This window comes from Martes martes, assembly GCF_963455335.1.
Source record: "Martes martes genome assembly, chromosome: 2".
Taxonomy (NCBI): Eukaryota; Metazoa; Chordata; class Mammalia; order Carnivora; family Mustelidae; genus Martes; species Martes martes.
This window is the reverse complement of record NC_137889.1, coordinates 64,822,881-64,847,190: the sequence shown is the minus strand read 5'-3', so window position 1 is coordinate 64,847,190 and position 24,310 is coordinate 64,822,881. Positions and strand designations below refer to the sequence as shown.

The window sequence follows — 24,310 nt, the reverse complement described above, 5'->3', positions numbered from 1 at the left end:
CAGTTCTAACACACGGCACACATACACGCTTTTATTATTCCTTGCAAGAAAACAAGTCTTTATTTTCCTTTTCTCTATTTTGCCTTTCATATATTTCTCCTTAATCATCTTTAAGGGACGCCTGGGTGGCTCAGTCAGTTAAGCCGCTGCCTTCGGCTCAGGTCACGATCCCAGGGTCCTGGGATCGAGTCCCGCATCGGGCTCCTTGCTCAGCAGGGAGCCTGCTTCTCTCGCTGCCTCTGCCTGCCTTTCTGCCTGCTTGTGTGTACTCTCTCTCTCTCTCTCTCTGGCAAATAAATAAAATCTTAAAAAAAATAAATAAAAATCATCTTTTAAGCTTCTCAAATGTCCTACTTGTCTATTATAGGCAAAATTTTGCATCCCCCCAAATTCTATAACCCTCACTACCTCAGAATTTGACTGTTTGGAAATAAAGTCTTTAAAAGAAGTAATTAAGTTAAAATTAGGTCATTAGGGTAGACCCTAAACCAACAGGACCAATGTTCCTATAAGAAATTGGGACATAGAGAAGACGATGTGAAGACACAGGAAGAAGATAGTCATCCACAAACCAAGAAGAGGGGGCCCTCAGAAGAAACCAACCCTGCTGACACATGGACCTCCGATTTCTGGCCCCAAGAATTCAGAGAAAATAAGTGTCTATTGTTTAAGCCACCCAGTCTGTGGTACTTCACTATGGCAGTCCAAGCAAACACATACCCCTTCTCTCTCAATTATCTCCAAAGAGCTCAAAGAACCAGAAGAGCAAAGGCTAGCCTTTCAGTCTACACATATCTGTTCTAAAGGTGCTTTGAATGCTAAAGAATCAAAGCAGCAGAGAGGCATCTTCCTGATGGGGAAGCTCACAGACTCCAAGAGAGAGAGAAAAATTCAGGTCAGCCCTGCCAGGAGTTGATAAAAGGGAAAGGAAATTGTCCAGAAACACAAAGATCAGAGTTTGAGGCTGCTACACGAGAAAAGACTGGGCCTCATTCCTTCCTTCTCCTAGAGGCCAGAAGGCCACGTCCGGAGAGTTTAAAATACCAGAGGATTTGTTTCCTCAATACTCCTCTATTTAAGAAACCTAAAATAATTTGACCTCAGTGCCAGAAGCCAAGAGTAAGTCATATTCTGCAGTCAAACAAACATGTGTCTTTGAGAAGGGCCTGAGATACACAGAGAAATGAAATAAGAATGTTACTTCAGCAATAATCATCACTCTGTGCTGGTAATTACTATCAGATAATTGATCAAGTTCAAATTCATCAACCTGAGAGAAGCTGAGTTAATTGCTAATGCATAATGAAAGGTGCAAGGGGGAATTGATGCGACTCAACAGTTTCTACTTTTTTAAGGTGAAATTTAAATAAACCTTATATCAAAGCAGCTTGGAAACAGCCTGTAAAACACACACACACACACACACTCAAGTCATGTAGGATTTTGGTTTTTGTTACAATGTCCTTAAAAGCTCTGAATTAAGAAAATTGGAACATACTTTGTATCTACGAACACACACATGTCTTATAAAAGACAACAAATAAATACATTTGAAGAATATAAACCAATCAATATGCCAAGTGCCATGAGTGGGTTTATCACACAGTCTCTCTGGCTTCTCTTCCACATTTTCCCCTTTCAGCCAAAGGAATCACTATGTCTAATCGCCAAGTATTAGAATTTTGAAATTTTATTTACTTCCTCTTTGTCACTTTCCAAATTCAATAGGTCAATGTGCACAATTTCTTCAAACTTCAGGCTAATCTCTGCTCCTTCAACAGTCTTGAATTTTATACATACACATTTATTAAGGCATCCTTGCAGGGAAGCACACATGACCATAATTCATTCTGAACATCATCATTTTTTTTTTGTTTTTCAAACAACTTTGATTATCTAAGTTCTCTTCCATCCCCATTTAAGAGTAAGCCATCAGAAAGAAAAAAAAAAAAAAAAGCCATCAGATCAAGTCTCAATTCCAGAACAAGCAGGCAAGGCATAAACACATAAATACCAACATGGACCCTATCTCACCTACCCACATTTATCGTGGACTATTCACCTTCTTCAGAACAGACCCCAGATTATCACCCGGAGGAACTAAATTCATTCCTTCCTGAGGCACAGGTCTCACCTGACAGAAATGTTCTTCCCTTTCTCTTCACAAATTACTCATCTGTCAAGTATTTATTCATCAAATACATGCCAGGTGCTGTTCTAGCTGCCCAAGATTCAACAGTGAGCAAAATGAAGTCCCATCCAGACCTTCAAAACCAGATAAAGTCCCACCTTTCCTACCACCAGCCCACAGTGATATTCCCTTTCTCTGAACGGGACTCATAATTAATTCCTCTTAACACCTGATCACATTTTAAAACAAGCCCACAATCTCTTATTCGTAATTCCCAAAATAAAAATCTGAAGGCTTGACCTGATATCGGATTATTTATGTCTGTATTTTTCCCCCACTCAGTGTAAATAGTCCTAATTAACCATGTTAAAGGTAATTTCCACACACAACCCATCTGGAGATGTTATATACTGTCTACATTACCTTTCTAAAACACATCCAGCCTCATGATTTTCATACATGTGTTCTACCTTCTCTTCCCAAATACATAGAGACATGGAAAGATACTAGGTCAATCTTGGTTTTTGTTTTTAATAGCTTTCATGGTGCCTTGCAGAGAATGGTTGAGTAAAGAAGAGACATGGCCAGGGTGATTTGACTTGAAATTAACTTGGAACTGCAGAGATAGATTGGACTTGGTCTAAAACAGACATTGCAATTAGGAACTAAACACTTAAAATATCCAAGTTATTACAATCTTTTCAGGATATCAACATTCTCTGATGTCATTACTACAACACTTTCTAACTTTTGACAAAAATTTGTCACCTGATCAAAATGTTACAGACCCAAAGTTTTTTTTCTTTTAATAAATAAGATTGTTTCTGATCAGTAGTAAAGAAAGGGCAAGTGCTCTCCATTACCATGGTGAGCACCTGCTGACAGCTGTCCCTGGGCAAAATGGACAAGGTAAAATCAAATGTGTCTTCCTTCCCACCACCTGTCTCCTCCAATCTCACACAGTCCTGTCACTGAGCACCAGCCACATCTTTCTTGAGGAGAAAGTTAATAAGTGGAAATGAGTCAGATTTCATCATCATCTCTGCCCAACAGCTTTCCTCTCAGAGACCAGATGATGCTGCCAGAACTAGAGTCTAGTCTATTCTATAAAACACCTGACAGAACTACCCAACACCAGCGGGCACTCAGAGGCCGTGGTAGGTGGGCTGAAGAAGCAAAAAAGTAAGATGCTCTGGGACAATAAAAGAATTAGATGCAGAAGGAAAAGAAACCCAAAGAGGGTGGATAAGTTCAGTTAAACAACAGAGGTGGGGGCAAAGGCTGGAGTGGCTGCAACTGGGAAATAAATGTATTGAGTAAGAAGAAAACAGGAAGTGGCACTTAGAGTAAAGGAAGCAGAAGAGAGAAGACAGATAATTAAAATACACACGCACACACAGAGGAAAGGTCAACAAAACCAGAATGAAAGGAAGGAGTAATGGGAAATAAGTGAGAAGATAACAGACTAGAAATTATATAACATTTAAATTCTTATTAATTTCATAAAACGTTGTGTACTTATTGTATTTTAAGTGCCAAGGTAGAATAAAGTGAAGACCAGGTAAAATTTAGAAGAGAACTAAAATTAAAAGAGAGAGCAACTTGGGACCAACCCAGCCATAAAGCCTTGTCTTTCCTTTCCTTTCTGGCTTCAGGAGCAGATTCCAAACCTGGTAACTCAGGATTCTTAATAACTTGCAGGATCCTCAGCACATGGTATACATTTAACAAATGAACTGGATAAATTAATGGATAAACTGGATAAATGATTAAAAAGTTGATGATTGGGGCACCTGGGTGACTCAGTGGGTTAGAGCCTCTGCCTTCGGCTCAGGTCATGATCTCAGGGTCCTGGGATCAAGCCCCACATCGGCCTCTCTGCTTGATGGAGAGCCTGCTTCCCCCTCTCTCTCTCTGTCAAATAAATAAATAAAATTTTTTAAAAAATAAAAATAAGTTGATGGTTGATTTGTAAAGTGATAAGGACAAAAAATGAAAAGGGACAGAAAAGGTTATTTGTTAGTAGAAAAGAGAGATGTAACAGTATAAAAAGAGTAAGACTCAAAGTGGAACTCTAAATACTTTTGATGGTAACAGGCACAAAACTATTAAAAAGAATTTTCCAAGTGTATGATTCTACAGAAATAAATGACCATATGTTATGGGTCTATCAACTAACATTCATTCAGTGCTCATATAGTAACCAGCGGAGTGCTTGGCATGGAATGAAGTAATTGATCAATATTTGTGGAAGGACTGAGTCATTTATTTGCATTTGTGCTAGCTGACAACAGGGTCAATGACCTTAATGAAAGGTCATTAATATCCAGGCTCACATTCACAGAATTTACATCAAAAGTCTGCCACATGCCATCATTAATAAAGCATACACACACGCACACACACGCACGCACACACGCACGCATAAATACAAATGTAGGTCTACATGTCCCCCAGTGCCGCAAAGATGAATTCCCCTTTGGGCTATGTAATGAACAAACATATAATTGCATGCATATATAAATATTAATCATAGTTGTAAGTGCATTTTTATAATCATATATAATAAATATTAACTAACCTTGAGAGACTCTTGAAAATAAAAGGAAAAAAGCACCATAGGTAAAGTGATTAGGAAAAACTTGTGAGGAAATGACCCAGCAACAAGGCTAAGAATGATACACTATAAAGGTGACCCCAAATTAGCAAGGAGGAGGCTCGTGAATAGTGCTGCAGGTCATCAGTGAATTACAAAAAATTGATAATGTGTCCCTTACATCTATTTATAACTAATCCCCAATACACACTCTATTTACATGGCTGCACAAATCTAGTAAGTACTTTCCAGGCTACCCACATAACTGGGTTACATAAAAATAAACAGTTTCATATACAAAGATGCCCTTCCAAGATACAGGACAATTCATAATACTTCAAGGTTCTGTCAAAAACACACATTTTATTAAATTATTTTTAAGTATAAGCAGGCAAAACCAAGAATCATCTGCTCTAGTCCACCAAAGGGACATACCATTCAATATCATCAATTTAAGAGACAGGATTTCTAGAATTTTAGAACTCTAAAACTTTGGAAGAATGATGCATGGTTTTTAACACATCCAAAGAATTAAATACTACAAAAAGGGTAAGAAACGGATTTTAAGCTCTGAAAGAGAAGACTGACTACAGCTGATAAGAACATTTTAAGCTTTCTAGATCTTGGTTCCCTCATTCAAAAAAAGCATAATCAGGAAATACAAGTTTGTTGAGCTTAAGTCTGTAAGATGAAAATTATTATGAGTTAAGGTTGCTGATGTCCTGGAAACTTCCAACTGTACCACTACCCCCATTGTACAACCTGGTAAGTTGCTCAATCTGTGTCTCAGATTCTTTATCTGAAAAATGAGGTTAATGGTGGCATGGGGTTGTCACGGAAATGAAAGGAGACAACATGTATAAAGCATGTGCATGAGCCTCACATACCAACCACTCATCACAAGTTTTAGTTGAGCATAACATTCAAAATCAGTATCAGAACAGCTAGGTACAAGCCACAATACATACACACGTTGCCCTGCCTGAGGCGTGTCGTCTATAGCCTACTTGTATACCATAAAGCACAGGTTGAGAAGAGGGTCAAAGTTTATTCAGTATGAATGGGCTCATGGAAAATGTGAAATTCCTGTTCACTGATCACATTTGGAATTTCTCCCTGACAGGACGATGATGTGGGCGCAGACAGAGAAAAGTTACAGACAGACAGCCACTGTCTGCGGGGGGAACGACTCCTACGAAGTCGGGGTTTCACTCTCAGGTGCCTCCACACACTCTTTTCAGATAAATCCACTTCTGCACTGTGATGGATGGCCTCTCCACCAGCAGGGACTTTGAGGAAAGGTATCGTGATTTCATTCACATGGTATTCGCATGCCTAAACCAACCCTGGACTGAGCTCAGAACCCCGACAGCTGGGTGCTCGAGGGCCGAGGTGCCCACTGAGGCGGGCGACCACATCCACTTCCGTTACTGCATCCCATCCCAGCAGAAGCCATGAGGATGGACAAAGTGCAAGGCAAATATCCAAGTCCAAGTCCAAGCCAATGTTTTTGGAAGCAATGAACACTTTAGGACTCTTCAGACACATACAGGCTTGACTCTAAGACTCATCCTCTCAAATCCAAGTCTCAAGTACGAAGGGTATTTGGTTTATTAGCTGCTATGTGACATCAGGGTCAGTACAGAATATATATTCCTAGTATTCCATGTGGCCAGGCTCATTTCTAGTTCCTAGCCCACGTGAGGAAAAGCATTTTTGCTTCAGACAACCCCCAGACTTGCCACTATTCCTTGCACCAACACCCAAACCAGTGGGCAGGGCGCCCCCAGCAGGGCTGGGGAGAAACTACAAACTAACAGGAAGTTTCCTCTTTCATTAGTAATACTTGCGGTCCCAAACTCTCTCCAGAGGTCTGACGTTTTGCTGTCCCAGATCTGACAGATCTAACTACAACTCATTCAATGTGTCCTTCCATGTCTCCTCACAGTGTAAGTCCTGGGGAAAGGAGTGTCTCACAGACCCTGGGCCGCCCGGCAGAACTGGCCTCCCCTCCTACCTTCCTCTCACCTTACTCTACTGCCACAGGTTACTTCTGTCTTCGAGGCAGGAGGTGAAGATCCAGATCCCAGCTCTGCCACTTTCTAGTTGTGCGAACTATGACAGGTTGACCCTTAACGTATTCCAAGCCTCAGATCCTCATTTGCACCTGAGCCTAATAAACAAGATCAATCTCCTCAACCACCTACTGAGTTTCGTAGGCATTGGGTGAGCTACAGTACACGAAATACTTGGAAAACAAAATGCCATTTATTATTAGGGTTTTAAATAGTGTCAGATGCAGATTCCACACTGATATTATGTCTTCCACTAAGAGACTTTCCAAGGTGCTGCAAGGATTCTCAGCAAAGGGGATAAATCTTTCTTGGGCTGATGGTGCCCCTTCAGAAGTCCATGGTGGAGCTGATAAGGAAAGAAGCAGCATCACTTTAGAGTGGCTTCATCTCAAATCCGGATGAGCACTTCGGAGACTGACACTTAAATCTCCCTGCTCCCCTTTTCTGCTATCTACAGTTTCTAACTTCCTCTATTCTTTAAAAATTTGTCTAGGGGCGCCTGGGTGGCTCAGTCAGTTAAGCGTCTGCCTTCCGCTCAGGTCATGATCTTGGGGTCCTGGGATTGAGCCCCGCATTGGGCTCTCTCCCTAGTGGGGAGGCTGCTTCTCCCTCTCCCTCTTCTGCTCCCCCTGCTTGTACGCTCTCACCGTCTTTGTCAAATAAATAAAATCTTTAAAAAATAAAAATGTGTCTGTATTCTTTCATTTATCTCCAGCATCCTTAGAAAATCAGCCTACAGAGTCTCCATCTCCTTGTGTTCATGGATGCTGAGAGCATCGGCACTAAAAACTCAGCCTTGGATTTGAGTTGCAGGCTAATGCTTTCTAGCTGAGCTTAAACACAAGTCAAATCACGTCTCTCGGCTTCAGGTGCTCACGTAAAATGGAGAAATATTATCTCATAGGGCTCTTGGAAGAAGTACAACCTGTCCAGCCTGGCTACTCTCTAGCTTCTTGCCTCCCAACTCTTCACCCAGTGGTTTTTTTCTTAGTCTTCTTCCTGCCTGAACTTGCTAGAGCAGTTGATTGACATAGGTATGGTAGGACTTTCTCTTCTTTGGAACTGCCCCTCTTCTAGATTCCTTTATACCACATCGTCTTGGGCTCCTTCTCTGACCCGTGACTATGCTGTGCTCCTTAAGTATTCTCTTTCCCTCATACTCTCTAAATGCAAAGATCCTCCCAAAGATTCTGCCTTTTGCACCCTTATCTTCTTCCCTCACCATCCACCTCCCATGACTTTATGACACTCAAACTTTCACCTCTCTGAAAATCATGCCCACCGTCTCTTCTGTTGCCTTCATTTTATTTCTGACAGAAATGTCACAGGCACGTTGAATTCGTACCAGAGACCAATCCCAATCCCTTTATTCCTCTCAAACCTACTGCTCCTTCTGCATTCTCTGTCTTGGCTAAACGTGTCTTCCACCTACCTTGGCTGGAAAGCTTACAGTTTACCTTCCCTTTTCCCTACCTTCTACAGCTAACATGTCATCAGATTTTGTTTTTCTGCCAAGTCTCTCGTCCTATCTACCCCTTCTTTCCATGGCCAACGCCCTCAGTTAAACCTCCATTAGCTCCTTTGTGGATTATTTCTAAAATCCAACCAGGCATGCTGCCTACCATCCCCTCCATCCCAGCCGGCTCCCATTAAATCTACTTCCTCCCATTGAAAGATGTGAACACACTCCCGCTCAAATCTGTCAACATCTCACCACTGCCTATAGAACCAAGGCAAGCATGCAGCACAGCCCTTGGGATCTGCCACACTCTGGCCTCGACTGTTCACAAAGCATCTTGTCACATCATACCCATCCACCCACTCTGCCAGCAATACCCCAAGGCAGGTGAACACCATCTGTTCCACCATCTCCCTCTGGAACAAAGAACAGGTTTGCCTGCAACCTTGGAAAATAGAGATAGTGTCTCCATCTAGAACAAAGGGTAGGCATGCTTGTTGGCCATAATGAAAGACTCAAGTTTCCCAAGTTCAGAGGCTTTTTTGCTTTTATAATATGACCGTCTCCGTAGTGCCCTTGGGAATCAGGGACCAACACAAAATTTACTACTCTGGCTACTGAGAGTGATAAATTATCCTTCATCTCTGATCCAGAAGTCTTGAGTTTTCTTTTTTTTTTTTTTTAAGATTTTATTTATTTATTTGACAGACAGAGACCACAAGTAGGCAGAGAGGCAGAGAGAGAGGAGGAAGCAGGCTCCCTGCTGAGCAGAGAGCCTGATGCGGGGCTTGATCCCAGGACCCTGAGATCATGACCTGAGCCGAAGGCAGAGGCTTAACCCACTGAGCCACCCAGGCGCCCCAGAAGTCTTGAGTTTTCTACTAGCATCCATGAAACTGCAAAATAACTTGTTCACGTGAAAGCATAAAATCAGGGCCTTCACTGCCTTGAAACTAGACTGAAGATAATCTTTAAGAAAAGGAAGCATATCACCACCATTTTCTCTTCCAGTATTTTTCCCGTAGGAAACATCCCAAAAGAATCCCATCTAACACGTGCATGCCCAGGAATACGTAAGTATCAAATAAGCTGGAATGATGGAACAGCTAAATAAAAAATAAATGCATTTTATTTTCAAACTCACTCATGCAGCTTAAGCTTAAGTCATCAAAAAATTTTACTTACATGTATCAGAAAAGAGACTCAAACTCAAGGCAGAAGTTGGCTATTATATTTTGCAAGACTCTGTTTCCTCCCTTCTCTACAGAGAGCAGAACATCAGGAAAGGCCTAAAGGTGTCTCGCTGCTGCCATCTGTCTCTCCACCTCAGAGCAGCTGCGACATCAGGGACTAAACCAATTTTGGCCAACTCTGGGCAATCTCTTTTTTAAGGGGAGCGGGTGGGGAAGGGGGGAGCCTGAGGTAATCTAAAAGCCATGGTCTCCTTCCTGAGGCTCCTTCCTTTCTTCACTGCCTCCCAGCCACCTTCTCACTCAAGGGTCCACAAGACCCTAGAAAGAGAAGAGTGAAAGCCAAAGCAGTTACTGTTACTGCTTGTTACAAGCACCACATAAAATTACTAAAGTGAACGCAAGTGATTTATTTCCCTATGTAAATTACTATTTAAAAAAAAAAAAAAGGGTGAACTAAACTAAGTTCCTCAGTGCTCCCAGAGCCTTGAATCAATAATGGAACTACTTAATTGTGATTGGCCTCAATTCGCAGATATATTTCTAAACAAGAGACTCAGATTTACAGAGCACTCCATGTGAGCCAACGTCCCAAGTTCCTTTTTCATTCTCACCACCTGCCCGCAAAGGAGATTCCACTGTTATCCCAGGTGACACATGATAAAACCAGGTCACAGGGAGCTAACCCGCCATGGTTGCAGAGCTAGTAAGTGCTGAAAGATATTTGAATCAAGACTAACCTTTGAGCTCATGCCCTTTAGGACTATGCTAAAAGTGTTGACATAGCCTTGCAATAACACGCCATGGACCTCATCAGGATCTGAACCAAACCCAGAGAACTTAGCACGCCTACTCTGTAGCAAGACAGTTGAACCATTTTTCCCTATTAACTTTATGCAACCACTCATTTGGAAACTAATAGCTTTGGAAGCTTATTTGTTCTTAAATAAGATTACTAATTAAGAAAATGAATAATCCTGACTCGCCTGAATTTAGTATTTCAGTTTTGCATTTGCATTTCTGCAGACACCACAAGACTCTCTGGTTCCCTCCCACATAAGACTGTCCTCTGCTTTCCACCCACTCCCATCTCACACCCATTATGATTAAAAAAGAGACAGTGAGCGAGAAACTCAAGTTTGCTTGCTGTAAATTTTCTGGGGACAGCTGTTCTTTATTTTCTTCATTTTGCATATAATTTGCCCTTGGCAATTTAAGATTAATGTGCAATCACGGTAAAATATGTTGCAAGTTCACTCTGGGCATCTTCCCTCCCACAAAGACTAATACTGAAGTTATACAGCATCATCTTCTACCAGGCCCATTCTCGAGACCCCAAACAATTCCAGGGGTGCTCCGGAAGTAGAAAAACCCTCAGGCTGACTTCAAAAAGATTTTCCAAAAACCTAAAACTCTGTTTTTCAAAGGAAGAGAAATTCACTTTTACATACGACAAATCAAAGACTGACACATCTTAGATGAGGCTTTCTCCTTCTACCCCATGAATTCACAGCTTGTTACAGTGCTGAACTGGATAACTGACAGCTTGCCTAGACCGACATTTTAATGCCATACTCTAGAAATTAAAGTGAATATTCAAATTATTCACATATGGAAGATTTTTTTAAGAGAAACTTCATAAACAAAAGTAGCATACAAATTTAGTTTTAAATCATGATGACTATTTAAAAAACAGCAACCAGAGGAAGTTTTTAAGAGTCTTACTTTGTTTTTGTGTATTTTACAATGAATGCGCGCACCTGAAAAACTAGATGGCGTGCAGTTCCAGAGAAAGTGAACATACTGGTCGTGGGAGTTGGTCCCTTCATAGGAATGGGAGTAATTTACTTAAGGAAGTCGCGTAATTACTCTCCAAGCTCTGAAATCATAAAATGCTTCAACATGTAACGTGACATATCTTTCTATGTCTAAAGTATTACCAGTAATTCCAAGAGATGCTGACATAAATTCTAAAGGAATGAAAACCAATCCTATATGTTATTCAAAAGTACTAATTCTAACCACATATAGAGGAGAAAGTCCTTCCAATAATTTTACCAACTGCTGGAACACATAATTTTCTGATGTGGCATTAGTTAAATCTCTGAAGACTCAAGCAAACACAACCGCTACAGACTATATGCAGAGATGAGAAGAGGCAAGCAAAGAACAAGATATTTTTTTTTCACTCCAAGGAAACCATAAAGTTCCAGAAACAAAATAAATAGATCAAATATAATTAACAATATCAGACAATATAAGTGCCAAATGAGGAACTTCCTTTTCATGAGGAAAGTTTTAAAAACACATTTAATGAATATCTACTATGTGCAAAAATTAGCTCTAACCCTCACAAATGTGGGTGTGGGTAGACAGTGTGAATGAACTTCCTAGTCACATTCTTCTGAAGACTAAGGGTCCGAAGGGTTAAGAATCTTTCCAAAATGCCTATTTTACTGCATCATTTTAGAGTGTAAACCTGATCTCTCGTACCAGCCAACAGAGAGGTGCATACCTTCTGCAGAGCAATCCAAGCGCCTCTCTTCCTCTGGTCTCGCCCATGACACCCAGGTCCCAGATGCATCACGCTCTGTCAAACATCTACACTTCAACCCCACCACCAAAATCCTTCCCGACACCCCACACGTGTGCACATGGCCAATTTCCCCTTGTCCTTCAGAATGCAGCTTATGTGCTGAGTCCCCAGGGAAGCCCTGAGTCAGTGGTGATTCAGAGGCTGGGGGTGGGGTTGGGGGGTAGGGACAGGGCAAATGAGCCCATCATATTCTCCATCATCAGATGGCAGAGACGTGGTGGCTGCATGGCTTTCAACCTAGACACAATGGAGGAAAGGTGGTGTAAAACAGCTTGAGAATAACCAGGCGTTTTCCCACAAAGGTACAAACTACTACTACAGGGCACCAGAAACTAGGCATCATATGGAACAGCAGGTAAAGGGGCTGGAGGGAAGCACAGGATCAGTGAACAGCAGGCACCATGAACACGTCAGAATTTGCCTTGGATCCACCTATAACATGTTGGAAATCTGAAATGCCCTTGGCTTCTGACTGAGACTTGGCCACTTCGAGCCATTTTATTTCTTCTCTCAACTGCACAGTTTAGATGGAGGTTCTACCCTACATCTGCTAGACTCACACTCATAATCCCCAAAGCTACATGGATCCATGACCCAGGGCCCTCAAAAACTCTACTCTCTCAGGAAAACTTCATGGCTTCATCTACCTACCTCCTAAAAGCAGAAGGTGAGAAAATTCCTGTTTCCCTTCAACTGTTCTTATTGGAACTCACATCCTCTACAGCCGAGGCCCAGCTACCAGTGATTATGGTTCAATGCAACTGAGCCCAGGAATCTGCAATTTCAAGAAGCACCATTGGTGATCTTGATACATGACAACAAGTCTGTCATGGACCCTGAAGTTTCCTTGATATCCTTTGTTTTCTAAACTAAAATCTGAAGGTGAAATGCCTTGTAGAACTCTGATCCTCTACGTATGACCAAGTGTGAAATGTAATCCCTACTTCATCTGCTAAATCACTGGGGTGCCTCCATGCTATCTGACCCCACTGCCAAATCTCCCATCCCGAATCAGCTACCTGCCTTGCCGGGTCCTCCAACCTAGGCAGAATTCTGGGGCTCCTTTGCACTCAGTCATCCCACAGGTTCCTACCAATACTAGTTTCCAAATTTACCTTAAAGCCTCCTACTCTGCTATCCACCACCCTCAAGGACTTAACCAGTTCCTTCACAATTAAATTCAAATGCTTGAGTACCTGCTTTTATACTGTTTCTTCATTCTTCCTTTCCAATCAAATTTGCCTTGTTCCTGTCACACTCCGTCTCCACACCTTTGCAGAGGTGTCTCTAAATGCCAAAATATACCTTCCTAATTCTTTAAATCTAAGGAAACCTTTTCCAAAACACAGTCCTCAATTAACATCAAATATACTGCAATCTATCGATATGCATTCAAATTCTCAATTCTTGCAAACGTTAACACTTCTATTTTATCGCATGGTATACTTATATTACAAATCTCTAGGTTTATTATTAATGTATCCAGTATCATATGTAATTAACCTTTAATATGTTAATTTAATTTGTTAGTTAATTTAATATATTAGTCCTTCTAAGTACTAGAACAAAGCTATGTATATACTGTGACTGCTCAATAAGTAAATACTGGTTAGCTGACTGGCTTCATGTTAGATCCAGGATTTAACTGGGATAGGTCACCTGATAACTGAGGGAAGGAAAAGAACACTGTCCTATTTTTTCAGAACTTCTCTGTTTTCACTGTTTGTTTGGATTTAGGTTGGGTTTTTTTAAGAAGAAGTTAAAAGAAAAGCTCCCCACATGGCAGAATACTATAACCATAAAGATAATAATCACGTACCCCATTTCCCCAACACACAAGCAATCCTTCCATTAAGACAGTGGCTCCCAAACCTTGCTACATAGTAGAATCACCTGGAGAACATTTTTTTTTTTTTAATCCCACTTCCCAGTTCATACCACATAAGAGTGAAGTCAGACTGATAAGGTGGGGTGGGGGAGTGGGCTGAGAGGTCATATTTTTTGAGGAACCCAGATGATTCCAATGTGCAGCAATATCTGGGAATCATGGCTTTAGGAAGGCCTTCAGCTTGGTATACATAAGCAGTAATTTCCTAGCTGTAGTCAGTTGGCCTGAATCCATGAAGAGCCAGTACAAAGCATTTACAAATATTTAGTAAATGGCTGAAAGATCAGGTAATCTGACTCTCACATACCCCCTAACTTCATGAGCAAACAACTCTATGGAAATGATGAGTATGATTTGTTAACCAAGGCTGATATTGTAGTGAAACAAGTTTCTTCTTATCTCAAAAGCAGAGTAACTGCTAAAGAGTCCCACTCAGATCAAGATGTGAGCATCTGTATATGGCAGTGTATATTGTACATGGCCACACAGATTACATATTAGTGTCATGTATTGGTATCATGCTAGTGTCATATATATTATCTTAGTGTCATATATATTATATATGTTGTCAAAAATATGTTAGTACACTAAAAATGTTACCTCTTCTTGGGATACTGAGGACCACAGTAGATTTTAGACATTTATCTGATGCTTTCCAAATATTTCAGTGATGTCACAATTAAGGTTGATAGTAATTAAAATGCCAAAAGTCATTTTTATAAGAACATATTAGGGAAAAAGGCACATGAATGGTTTTAATCCAAATACATGAAATAGTAGTTTTCAGACAATGATAGTGATGTTTTAAACACTAAAAGCAGTGATTAGAAATAATCTTCCAGTCAGATTTCATTAAATGCCCCTGATCTTTAGGCATGTAGGTCCACAAAATACACAGTTGTCATTAATGCTATTCACCAAATATTTCCAGCTCTCTGTGTGTTTTCCAGAGTCTCCTCTGGAGAGTTAGTTCAACCCAAACTCTTTGGGGTGGAGTGGGGCCATAAGGCTTCTATTGGCCAATTAGCTATAAGCGAATGTAATTTGCTTTAAGGCCAGACCATTCTACTTGCTGGCCCAAACCCTCCAGAACCATTTCCCTCTGGCACGGCAACCAGGAAAATTTAATTTGGTTGGTTTGCAAAGGCAACCAGGAACCCGTAAGCCAAGGTACTGGTGATGAGCAAAGCCCTCCAACCAATGCTTGAGTGAGAAATAAGTCTTGCTGTTTTAAGCCATGGGGACTTGTGGGCTTCTTATTACAGGACATAGATAGCTACTTTATTCTGATGAAAAAAAGTAGGCAACCATACCTGTAGTATTAAAAAAAAAAATCAACAGCCATAATAACTGATTTGGAGGAAATCATTAAAAGCAATATTCCTTGAAGGAACTTCAAATTTAGGATAAAAGCCTCAGAGATTCTACAATGTTTCTCATCATTTTTAATAATATAATCTGACCATTGATTCTTCTAACATTGTTATTAGTCTAATATTCCATTAAAAGCGAAAGACTCCATTCAGTAATGGAAGACCTTTAAGAACAAAAGATTTGAAAAAGAAAATATACACTATTTGTTATTTTTAAGTGAGAAAATCTAACTCAAATTGTGTAAACTTGGGGCACCTGGGTGGCTCAGCCAGCTAAGTGTCTGCCTTCGGCTCTGGTCATGATCTCAAGGTCCTGGGATGGAGCCCTGAGTTGGGCTCCCTGCTCAGTGGGGAGTCTGTCTGTCCCTCTGCCCGCCCTCCACACTCTCTCTCTCGAAATAAAATCTTAAAAAAAAAATTGTGTAGACTCATTCTTCTGTTAAAAAAATCCAATAATCATAAATTTACAATAAAAACATATTCAGTACAGATTCTAGTATGTACATATTCCATTCAACATATGTAACACTCCATAAAGCTACACCTACCAATCAGAAAGCATTCAAGATAGATTTTAATCTGTTCAGGCAGAAGCCAGTATGTATAAAACATATCCTTTGGGGAAGGAACATAATTTATCAAAATAATAAGCACCCAAGCGGTACAATTAAGGTGCTTCACTTCAGGAGCTCAGGAGAAAGAGAACCATGAATGATGAAGTGAGAGATATGAAAATCACAGTATTTTTATCTAAATTTTGGAAATGTGTGAAGCACTAGAAAAATGAAGAAATCTGTCCGCTCAACTTGAGGGCAGGCTGAAATGAAGGAAAATCTGTTCCAGTCCAAATTGCCACTCTAAGAGAGCACAGGAGAAAAGGCAATCTGTGGCTTGAGCTTTTACTATCGCTGGGCAAATCCCCAGATCATAAAGCGGCTGGTCTTCTGTCCTCTGACACTCTCGTTTCAGACATGGCAGGCACCTGGCGTCACCACAAAGACCTTGTTTTGACAGAAAGTATAAAGGCAATGCCTCAACCCACAGAGTCAGCCAAGGCGGGACTGGGATATGCAATATGTGAGAGTGAATTAAATATCCATTTATCCATACCTCAGTAGGTCTCTAAACAAAGAGAAACTCGACCTCCAGAAGGAGCCCATTTTGTAATGTTCAATATTTCGTTCCTTCGAGGTCTGCTACCATGCCTGCAAAGTGCAAGGGCCCTGTTTTCGAGGGACTATAAAGAGAAAGCTTCCGGTGAGGGGAGGGAATAGTGTTCCTTAAATTTAAAATGGAAGCAATCCAAGTATTTATCAATGGGCAAATGAGTGAACAAATTATGGTAGATCCACGCAATGAAATCACGCCTAGCAATAAAAAGAGAGGAGCTAGGGATACACCCAAAGAGATAAGTCTCAAAAGCATTATGCTATAGACAAAAGACTATACATTATGATTCCATTTATATGAAATATAAATGTAATATAAATTTATAATTATATATTAAATACTAATTTTAAAAAGGAAGAACTAAAGTGATAGAAAGCAGTTCAGTGGTTGCCAAGGGCCAAGCAAGGAGTGGGGACTGACTACAAAGGGGCACAAAGGAATGGGGGAGGGGAGGAAAGCTAGAAGTCTTCTATGATTGTTACTTCTGTGTCGTGGCAGGTACACAACAGTACATTTGTCAAAAGTCACCAATTTCTACAAAGTCCGTGAATTCTTTTTCATGTAAAGGACACCTTGATGAAACAGACTTTTTAGGAGGCCAACAAGACAGTGGAAGGTGAGACTATCTTAATAGTGAACAAAAAGTGATTCAGAATGGCTGTCCAACATAGCTGATTCTTCAAATGCTGCTCATTTCAGCTCTGACTTCAAGTCTCCATGGGGGCAGAGGGAGGTAGAAATATAAACAGAAAGGAAAACCCTACCCTGTCATGATAAAAGAACAGCTCAATCTCTGACGATCAGAATGTACATTTTGCATCGATGTATTCCATGCTACTCTTAACCATGCAACAGGCATTTTAAATGACTCTTAGATTTTACATACCTATAGCCTTTCATGAATAAAATGATTCAATCATGTTACCTCGTGTTTCAACTGCACTGATACATTTTCTGAGAATTGTGAATCCCATCTTATCCAACTGTGCGCCTAAAAGAAATACAGTTATAAAATATTAAGGGCACAATGAATTATTTACGTTTCTCTTCTTTACAAAAATAGAAAAAATTATTTAAATCCAATTTAATTTTTATTTCACTATTAAAAAAAGCTAAAGGCCATGTGTTCCCTGTTTAAATAATGTAAATGAGAATTTCATATATTTAGAGAAGCACTTACTGGAACATTAGGACATCTATTACCAATAATTTATAAATTTATAATATAAAATAATTTTTATATTAATAAATATAACTTATTTTAAGCAGCGGAAAAGAATGTGGTACAAATCTTTAGGGGGAATCTATCTAAAGGTGGTTAAGATACATTTTGCCACAATTCTACCACCACCTCAGGACTTTTTTTTTTTTTTTTTTTAGTTATATATAAATGAAGTAAAATACTTGACAGAAAAATAACACAAAGCTTTTTTTTTTTTCCTTAAACCTAAAGAAAAAGATTTTTAGGGGTCCCTAGGTGGCTCAGTTAGTGAAGTGGCTACCTTCAGCTTAAGTCAAGACCTCAGGGTCCTGAGATGGAGCCCTACAAGGAAACCTGCTTCTCCCTCTGCCCCTCCCCACCCCAGGGTCATGCTCTCTCTCCCTCAAATAAATAAAATCTTAAAAAAAAATTGTTTTCAACACTTCTAAGATTATTATTTGGGGGAAAAGAAGGTATTATTTGGGCCATGAGCTTGAAAAAGAATTTCACATTTCATGCCACTTTCTAAGTGTTTAATATTTTATTATTTTCATAATGAATTTAAAACAAATGATACATGTAGCAGAAAAAATTATTTTGAAAATTTCCTTTTTTTTTTTTTCTAATATAGATGCTTGCCTGTGATTAGGCTGGCACATTAGAGTATCCTAATAAAAGATGTCTCTTGTTTCAAAAATGAAATCAGGGAAGTGAATACATGAGTCTATTTAGAACGAGGGAACACTAATATTAACACTTGTCTCTCAGAGGCGACGGCACAAACAATCCATGAATATAAACTGTGCAGGTTTAAATGCTAAGGTTGAAGAGAACTTTAAGGAGAACAATTGAGCAGTGGTTTACTGTTTAAGGATCCACTCTCCACAACATCTTATGAAATGTTTAGCAAAACTCTTTTTCAAAAAAGTGCTTGTTCTTATTTCACTATAAAAAAAATAACAGAAAGGAAGGGGGGAAGGAGATAAGGAATGGGAGGAGGAAAGAAGAAGAGGAGAAAGACAGGGAGGGAGGGAGAGAAGAGGGTAAGAAAGCACTTCAAGTAGGTTTACAACCAGCAATTTTCAATGGTAGGCTCAAGACGTCTTTGACTCAAGCACTGGCTCAAATGAAACACATATCATGGTAATTTTGAAATTGTGTGTTAGAGAACATAAAGTTTCCAAACTGTACACATTTGATAAACATGGCCTTAGTTTCTCCAAAAATATCCAAAGTAAATTTACAAAGAATCCAACAACTCTGATCATATTTTTGTTTCATTTCTGTAAAAATCAAGATTACAGAGCTAGGCTGTATGTTCCTCAAGCTCATACAACACATGTGAAGATCGATGTCCTAGAATATCTGAATTTGTTTGATTGCTGTTATTTTCTAAAATGCAATGATTTGCTACTTATAGAGTCCATACGCAGACTTAAAGGATAAAAAAGTATCAAGGGTCAGGATGAGGGGGTTGCAAACAGGGGACCTGATGAACAGGTCCACGGGAGCTTATAATTTAGGAAGCTGGAAGGTGCATCCCTGAAACTGCTACGTGTTTATTTACAGCTATGAGAATAAATAACAAAGTGGGTTGTGGAGGAAGCATTTTGGGTTTTGTAGAGAAAGAGAAGAAAAAAAAAAATGTCAGAGATGTTAAAGACCAATGAGGATTACAGCAGTCCAGGCAAATCTGGGTTGGTCCCCAGTAGGTCAAAGAGAATCCATATATTATTTGGAGGACTAGCTTAGAGAGGGTACAGAGCACTCAGCAACAGTCTGACATCAGTAATGAAAAAGAACAAACTCATGAAAAAGGGGAACAAACAGTCCTTTTCATGAATTAACACTTACTTCCTTCTGGTCTTGGGATGATGGCTCTATTAAAACTGTGTAACAGCTAGTAAAAGAGAAAAAGGGAAAACAGTATTTTTAACACATCAATATAAAGTCTTCAAGTAAGCATACCCAGGACAACGCAAAAAAAACCCCACATCAATACTGGCTAATTATATACTAATGTGCTCAAATACTAAGATAAGTAACAATAAAGGGCATCTCTGAGTCAACTTCGTCTCCTACAGTAGCAAAGGTTAAGATGAAGGAGCTATGACTCTTTAGGAACTCATTGGAAGTTTATGTAAATTTGAAATGCTCAGCCTTATAGGTACAGAATGACAAAGGAACTGCTGCATTCTAAGCCATAAGATGAAGCTCATTTTTTTCACCACTGTTACTAAAATCTGGTATTTCCTTAAGAGATGACTCTTGCTCATAATTTAAATGACCATATCTGAAATAGCTAGGTGCTAATTCCAGGCTGCCTCAAAGAACTTCAGCACTGACCCATTATTTGCAAGGTATATATAACACCTGAAAAAAAAAAAATGCAACCTTAAGTGTCCTCACATAAATATATAGCTAAATATTTCCTTTCTGCAGATTTGCCTTTGTCTGTGTATCTCAAATTAATTACTTGTTTCTTTGCTCTAAAAGAGGTTATATATGTCTTCAAGGTTACACTGCCTTTGACAACAGATTTATTTCTCAAAGACTTAGTCATGTGATCTTTATGCTACCCAAAGTCACTTTCCAAAGCACTTCTTGAATCTCTGGGGAGAGAAGTCCTAGTCACTGCACTGCCTTTTCTAGAGAAGATCAGTATAATGTGTTGTGCATCTCAGTAACCAGAAATGCTGTAAATACTCCTGATTCCTAGCTAAAAACTTCAAGGACAAGACAGAAATAAAACTATGGAGGCTAAATGTAGGTCAAATACAATAAAATAATAGGCAAATTGGATTACTACTTTTTTGTTTTCCCAAGCATGATATATTCTCCTTTATAGCATGTATTTTTAACACATATACTTTGGGTTTTCATTTTTCAAACACTGAACCCGGACTGCCACACACACCGTGGCCCAGCTCCCCGGCCCCCATACCCTATACTTCTACCAACATGTCTGTGACCATCAGAAAACATTATCTTTTGCCAGTTTCACAACTCTATTCTGACACCTCTCCTTCTCCTATATATGACCCCTCTTTCACGTTGCAAGGCACTCTTTCCCTTTCTTTAAATCCTGCTAAGATGACAAACGCTTTCCAGTTAAGCCCACCTGGTTACCTGCACTGGCAGTTTACTTAGAGTCGTAATACTTTCAGCACAGTTTATTTAAATTGGTTCTATGGTGTTTTCTATAATTATTCTAAGTCTCCAGTTCAATAGGTGATCTGCCCAATTCTCAATTTCCAAAGGCCCCAGTCCACTGCAACAAAAGCTGTGCTTGAGTGAAGTCGCAAACAGACTAGTTCGTGTGCCTCTGGATCTCTACCACGACCTTTAATTTATTCTTCACACCAATCACACGAGGCCCGTTCACTAAGGCTACCTGCTCCTGCATACCCTAAACCACGAGCCTGAACCAGAAACTGTTAAATCAAGCAAAATAACTACAGGAGTCGCTCACTGCCTCGTATTTACTGTTCTGTCTCCACTGAGATCAAAATGAACCGCAAACATTTATTGTGTTCATCACCCAAAGAACTGTCAGGTAAGAAAGGAAAAAAAAATGAGCATTTCCACGACTCCCTCAAGCACAGCAAATCTGAGTGGCAAAGTCAAGAAAAATCAAAAGTAAAAACTAGGGACACACAGGTCCTCCGTGGGTGGCTACGACCTCCAGCCAAACGACTGGAACGCAGAACGCTTCCAAGAGGACTCAAAACACCAGCGTCAGCAGGGAACTTCTTTTTCCAAATACCATAAAGCAAAAATCCCATAAAAAGGAATACAAGTCAACGCTGAAGGATGTGGACTACAATTCCACTGGTGAGGGTTCTTACAGCTTCTTTTCCACCCAGAGCTTCCAACCACTGCTTCCGTTCCTCTTCGGAGAATGCCTGCATGGTCAGAGCAGCGCCGGGCCTGAAAGACACCAGAAATGCGGCAGGTGAGCCCGGAGCTGGTAAAACAAACCTCTTTTCCACCTTCTCATGTTTTATTGTGGGGAGGAAGCAGGGGTGAGTATTCAATTGCGTCAGAAGACACATAACGTACAATATACCATCTTAACCATTTTTTACTGCACAGTGCAGCTGTGTTGAGTATGTTCACGTTATCAGGAAACCAAACCCAGAACCCTTCATCTTGTAAGACTAAAACTCTATACACAAGAAACCACGCCCCTTTCCCTTCCTGCCCAGCCCCTGACACGCTCCCCTTCTACTTTCTGTCTCTATGAATTGGGTTACTCCTAGGTAACCCTTATAAGTGGAATCATGTCGTGTTTTCCCTTTTGTAACTTGCTTGTTTCACTTATGATATCCTCCATTTTCGTCCATGTTGTACCATGTGTCAGAATTTCCTTCCTTTTTAAGGCTGAGTAATATTCCTTGGTGCGTATGCACTGCATTTTGCTTATCCACTCACTCGCCCATGGACACCTAGGTTGCTTCTACTTTTTGGCTATTCTAAGCAACGCTGTTATTAGCATAGGTGTACAAATCTCTCAAGACCTACCTGTCATTTCTTGTAGGGATATAGCCAGAAGTGGAATTACTAGGTGTGACATGATAAGAAATGAGGCATTTGGTCTCTGACTCTGTTTCCTGGAACAAAGCTCCTAATACTCTTGGAATCTCCAAAATAAATGTCATTTTATATACTAATGAGATAACAGAGCTGGGAGCTTCAGGACAGCCTCAGGATGGGGGCTGGTTGCCAAGGGAAATGTGTGACTAGGAGATTGGAACTTTTAGCCTCACCCACCCGACATCCCTCCCAGATGGGGGAAGGTGCTGGAGATTGAGTTCAATCACCAATGGCCAATGAGTCAATCAACCATTCCTACACAATGAAGATTCTATAAAATACTGCAAGTATCAGAGAGCTTCCAGGATAGTGAAAACGTGGAGGCACGAGCAAGGTTGCATGTCCAGAGAGGACATGGACGCTCCAAGCCCCTTCCCCTATACCTTGCCTTAGGTATCTCTACATCTGGCTGTTCATTTATTTCCATTAGAAAATCCTTTGTCATAAACTGGCAGCAGTAAGTAAACAGTCTTCCCGAGTTCTATGAGAGCTATTCTAGAAAATTATCAAACCCAAGATATGAAATCCCCAATTTATCGCCAAAAGCACAGGTGACAACCTGGACTTGGACTAGCATCTGAGGTGGTGGGGGCAGACAGGTACGAGCGAGCCCTTACCCTGAAACGTCTTCACTAACTTGAGGTAGTGCCAAAATTCAGTTAAGCTGTAGGATATTCGGTCTCTGCAGAGAACTGGAGACTTGCTAGGTATGGTAAAAACCCACATATTTGGAGTACAAAAGTATTATGTGGGTAGGGAGAAATAATTTTGCCTCCCATTGGCTCAATGGTAATTCTGTTTTTAATTTTTCCAGAAACTGCCACACCTTTTCCACAGGAGCTGAGCTATTGTGCCTTCCCACCGACAGTGCATAAGGCTTCCAATTTCTCCACAGCCTCACCAACACTTGTTATGTTATTATCTTTTTTTTTTAAAGTACCCATCATAATGGGTGTGAAGTGCTAGCGATGACTAAATTTTATTTATAAAAGAGATACATGCTTAGTGTTCCCTGGGCACAGATAGAGTGTAAAACCAGAATAATCATTTTCCACCCCATCCCAATTCTATGTTCAAGGAGGCAGACTGTTCACCATTTGGTGTTTCCTTCATATTTTCTTAGAGCCCTGTGTTGGTCCTCTGGGCCAAATTATCTTTCTCAGTTCAATTTGTTCAAAGATTCAGCCAGAAAAATTCTCTATACCAGGAAGGAATAACTAGGTAGAAAAGCCATTGATAATGCCTCTTCACCTGGGGGCAGTTTCTCGAATGAAACAGATTTTGAATATTTGATTCAAATATTATGAATTAGTATTCGAAAAGAACTTTTCTGGCAAAGAATTAAAAGGCAAAACACAGAAAACTAGAAATGAAAGTAGATGGCTGAAACAAAAAGTAAATATTAATTCCTATTGGACATGGAATATACTTTTTAAAGTTTTCATTCTTGTGGTAGTATTTCAAAACTCACTTTTAACTAACAGATAATCTTTTTCAAGTAAAGCAAGCAGTAATAATCAACTGTAATTCAATAATCACTGCAATTTTTATAAAGTACTGTAAAGTAAAAAGTCCTCCAAAAGCAACGAGCCAAACGTGAATAAGTAGTTTTCCCAACCCTCACTCACACGGGCATTGTGCTCTCTCCCACATGATCCTTATACAGCACAAGAGAAGTTATCTGCTTAGGGTTCACTACAAAGTAACTATAGCTACAAATTATAGGCTCTTGTCTACAATCATTTTCTCCAGACTGAAATCTGTAGAGGGGTAGGGGGGGAAAACATCACTATTCCCCCACCCCTAAATAGCAAAATGACTCTTAATTGTCTACCCGACACTTTTTTGTCATGGTTCCACTTTTCCATCACCTTGGCACCACACAGTACAGACCCAAGGTCCCACCTCCTCCCGCTCTACTACACACAGCATCTTTTTGGAGCAAGAATCAAGGCAAGATGCCCAGACAACCAGTCTGTTTCAAGAAGTTCCTTGACTGGGACGTGAAGATTTTGGCCCTTATTCTTAGTAACCC

General features: G+C 40.1%; 1 protein-coding gene across 2 annotated transcripts in view; it reads right to left on the bottom strand.

The window, feature by feature from the left end:
• The window catches only part of ARHGAP10 (Rho GTPase activating protein 10), a 340,466-nt gene that overhangs the window by 145,195 nt on the left and 170,961 nt on the right, over positions 1 to 24,310 (bottom strand). For both annotated transcript variants that reach the window (XM_080797689.1, XM_080797690.1), the window contains exons 11-13: positions 21,528 to 21,609; positions 19,534 to 19,579; positions 17,404 to 17,469 (exon numbers count right to left, since the gene is read on the bottom strand). In XM_080797689.1, the coding sequence (XP_080653815.1) occupies positions 17,404 to 17,469; positions 19,534 to 19,579; positions 21,528 to 21,609 (194 nt within the window). The remainder of the gene's footprint in view (positions 1 to 17,403; positions 17,470 to 19,533; positions 19,580 to 21,527; positions 21,610 to 24,310) is intronic.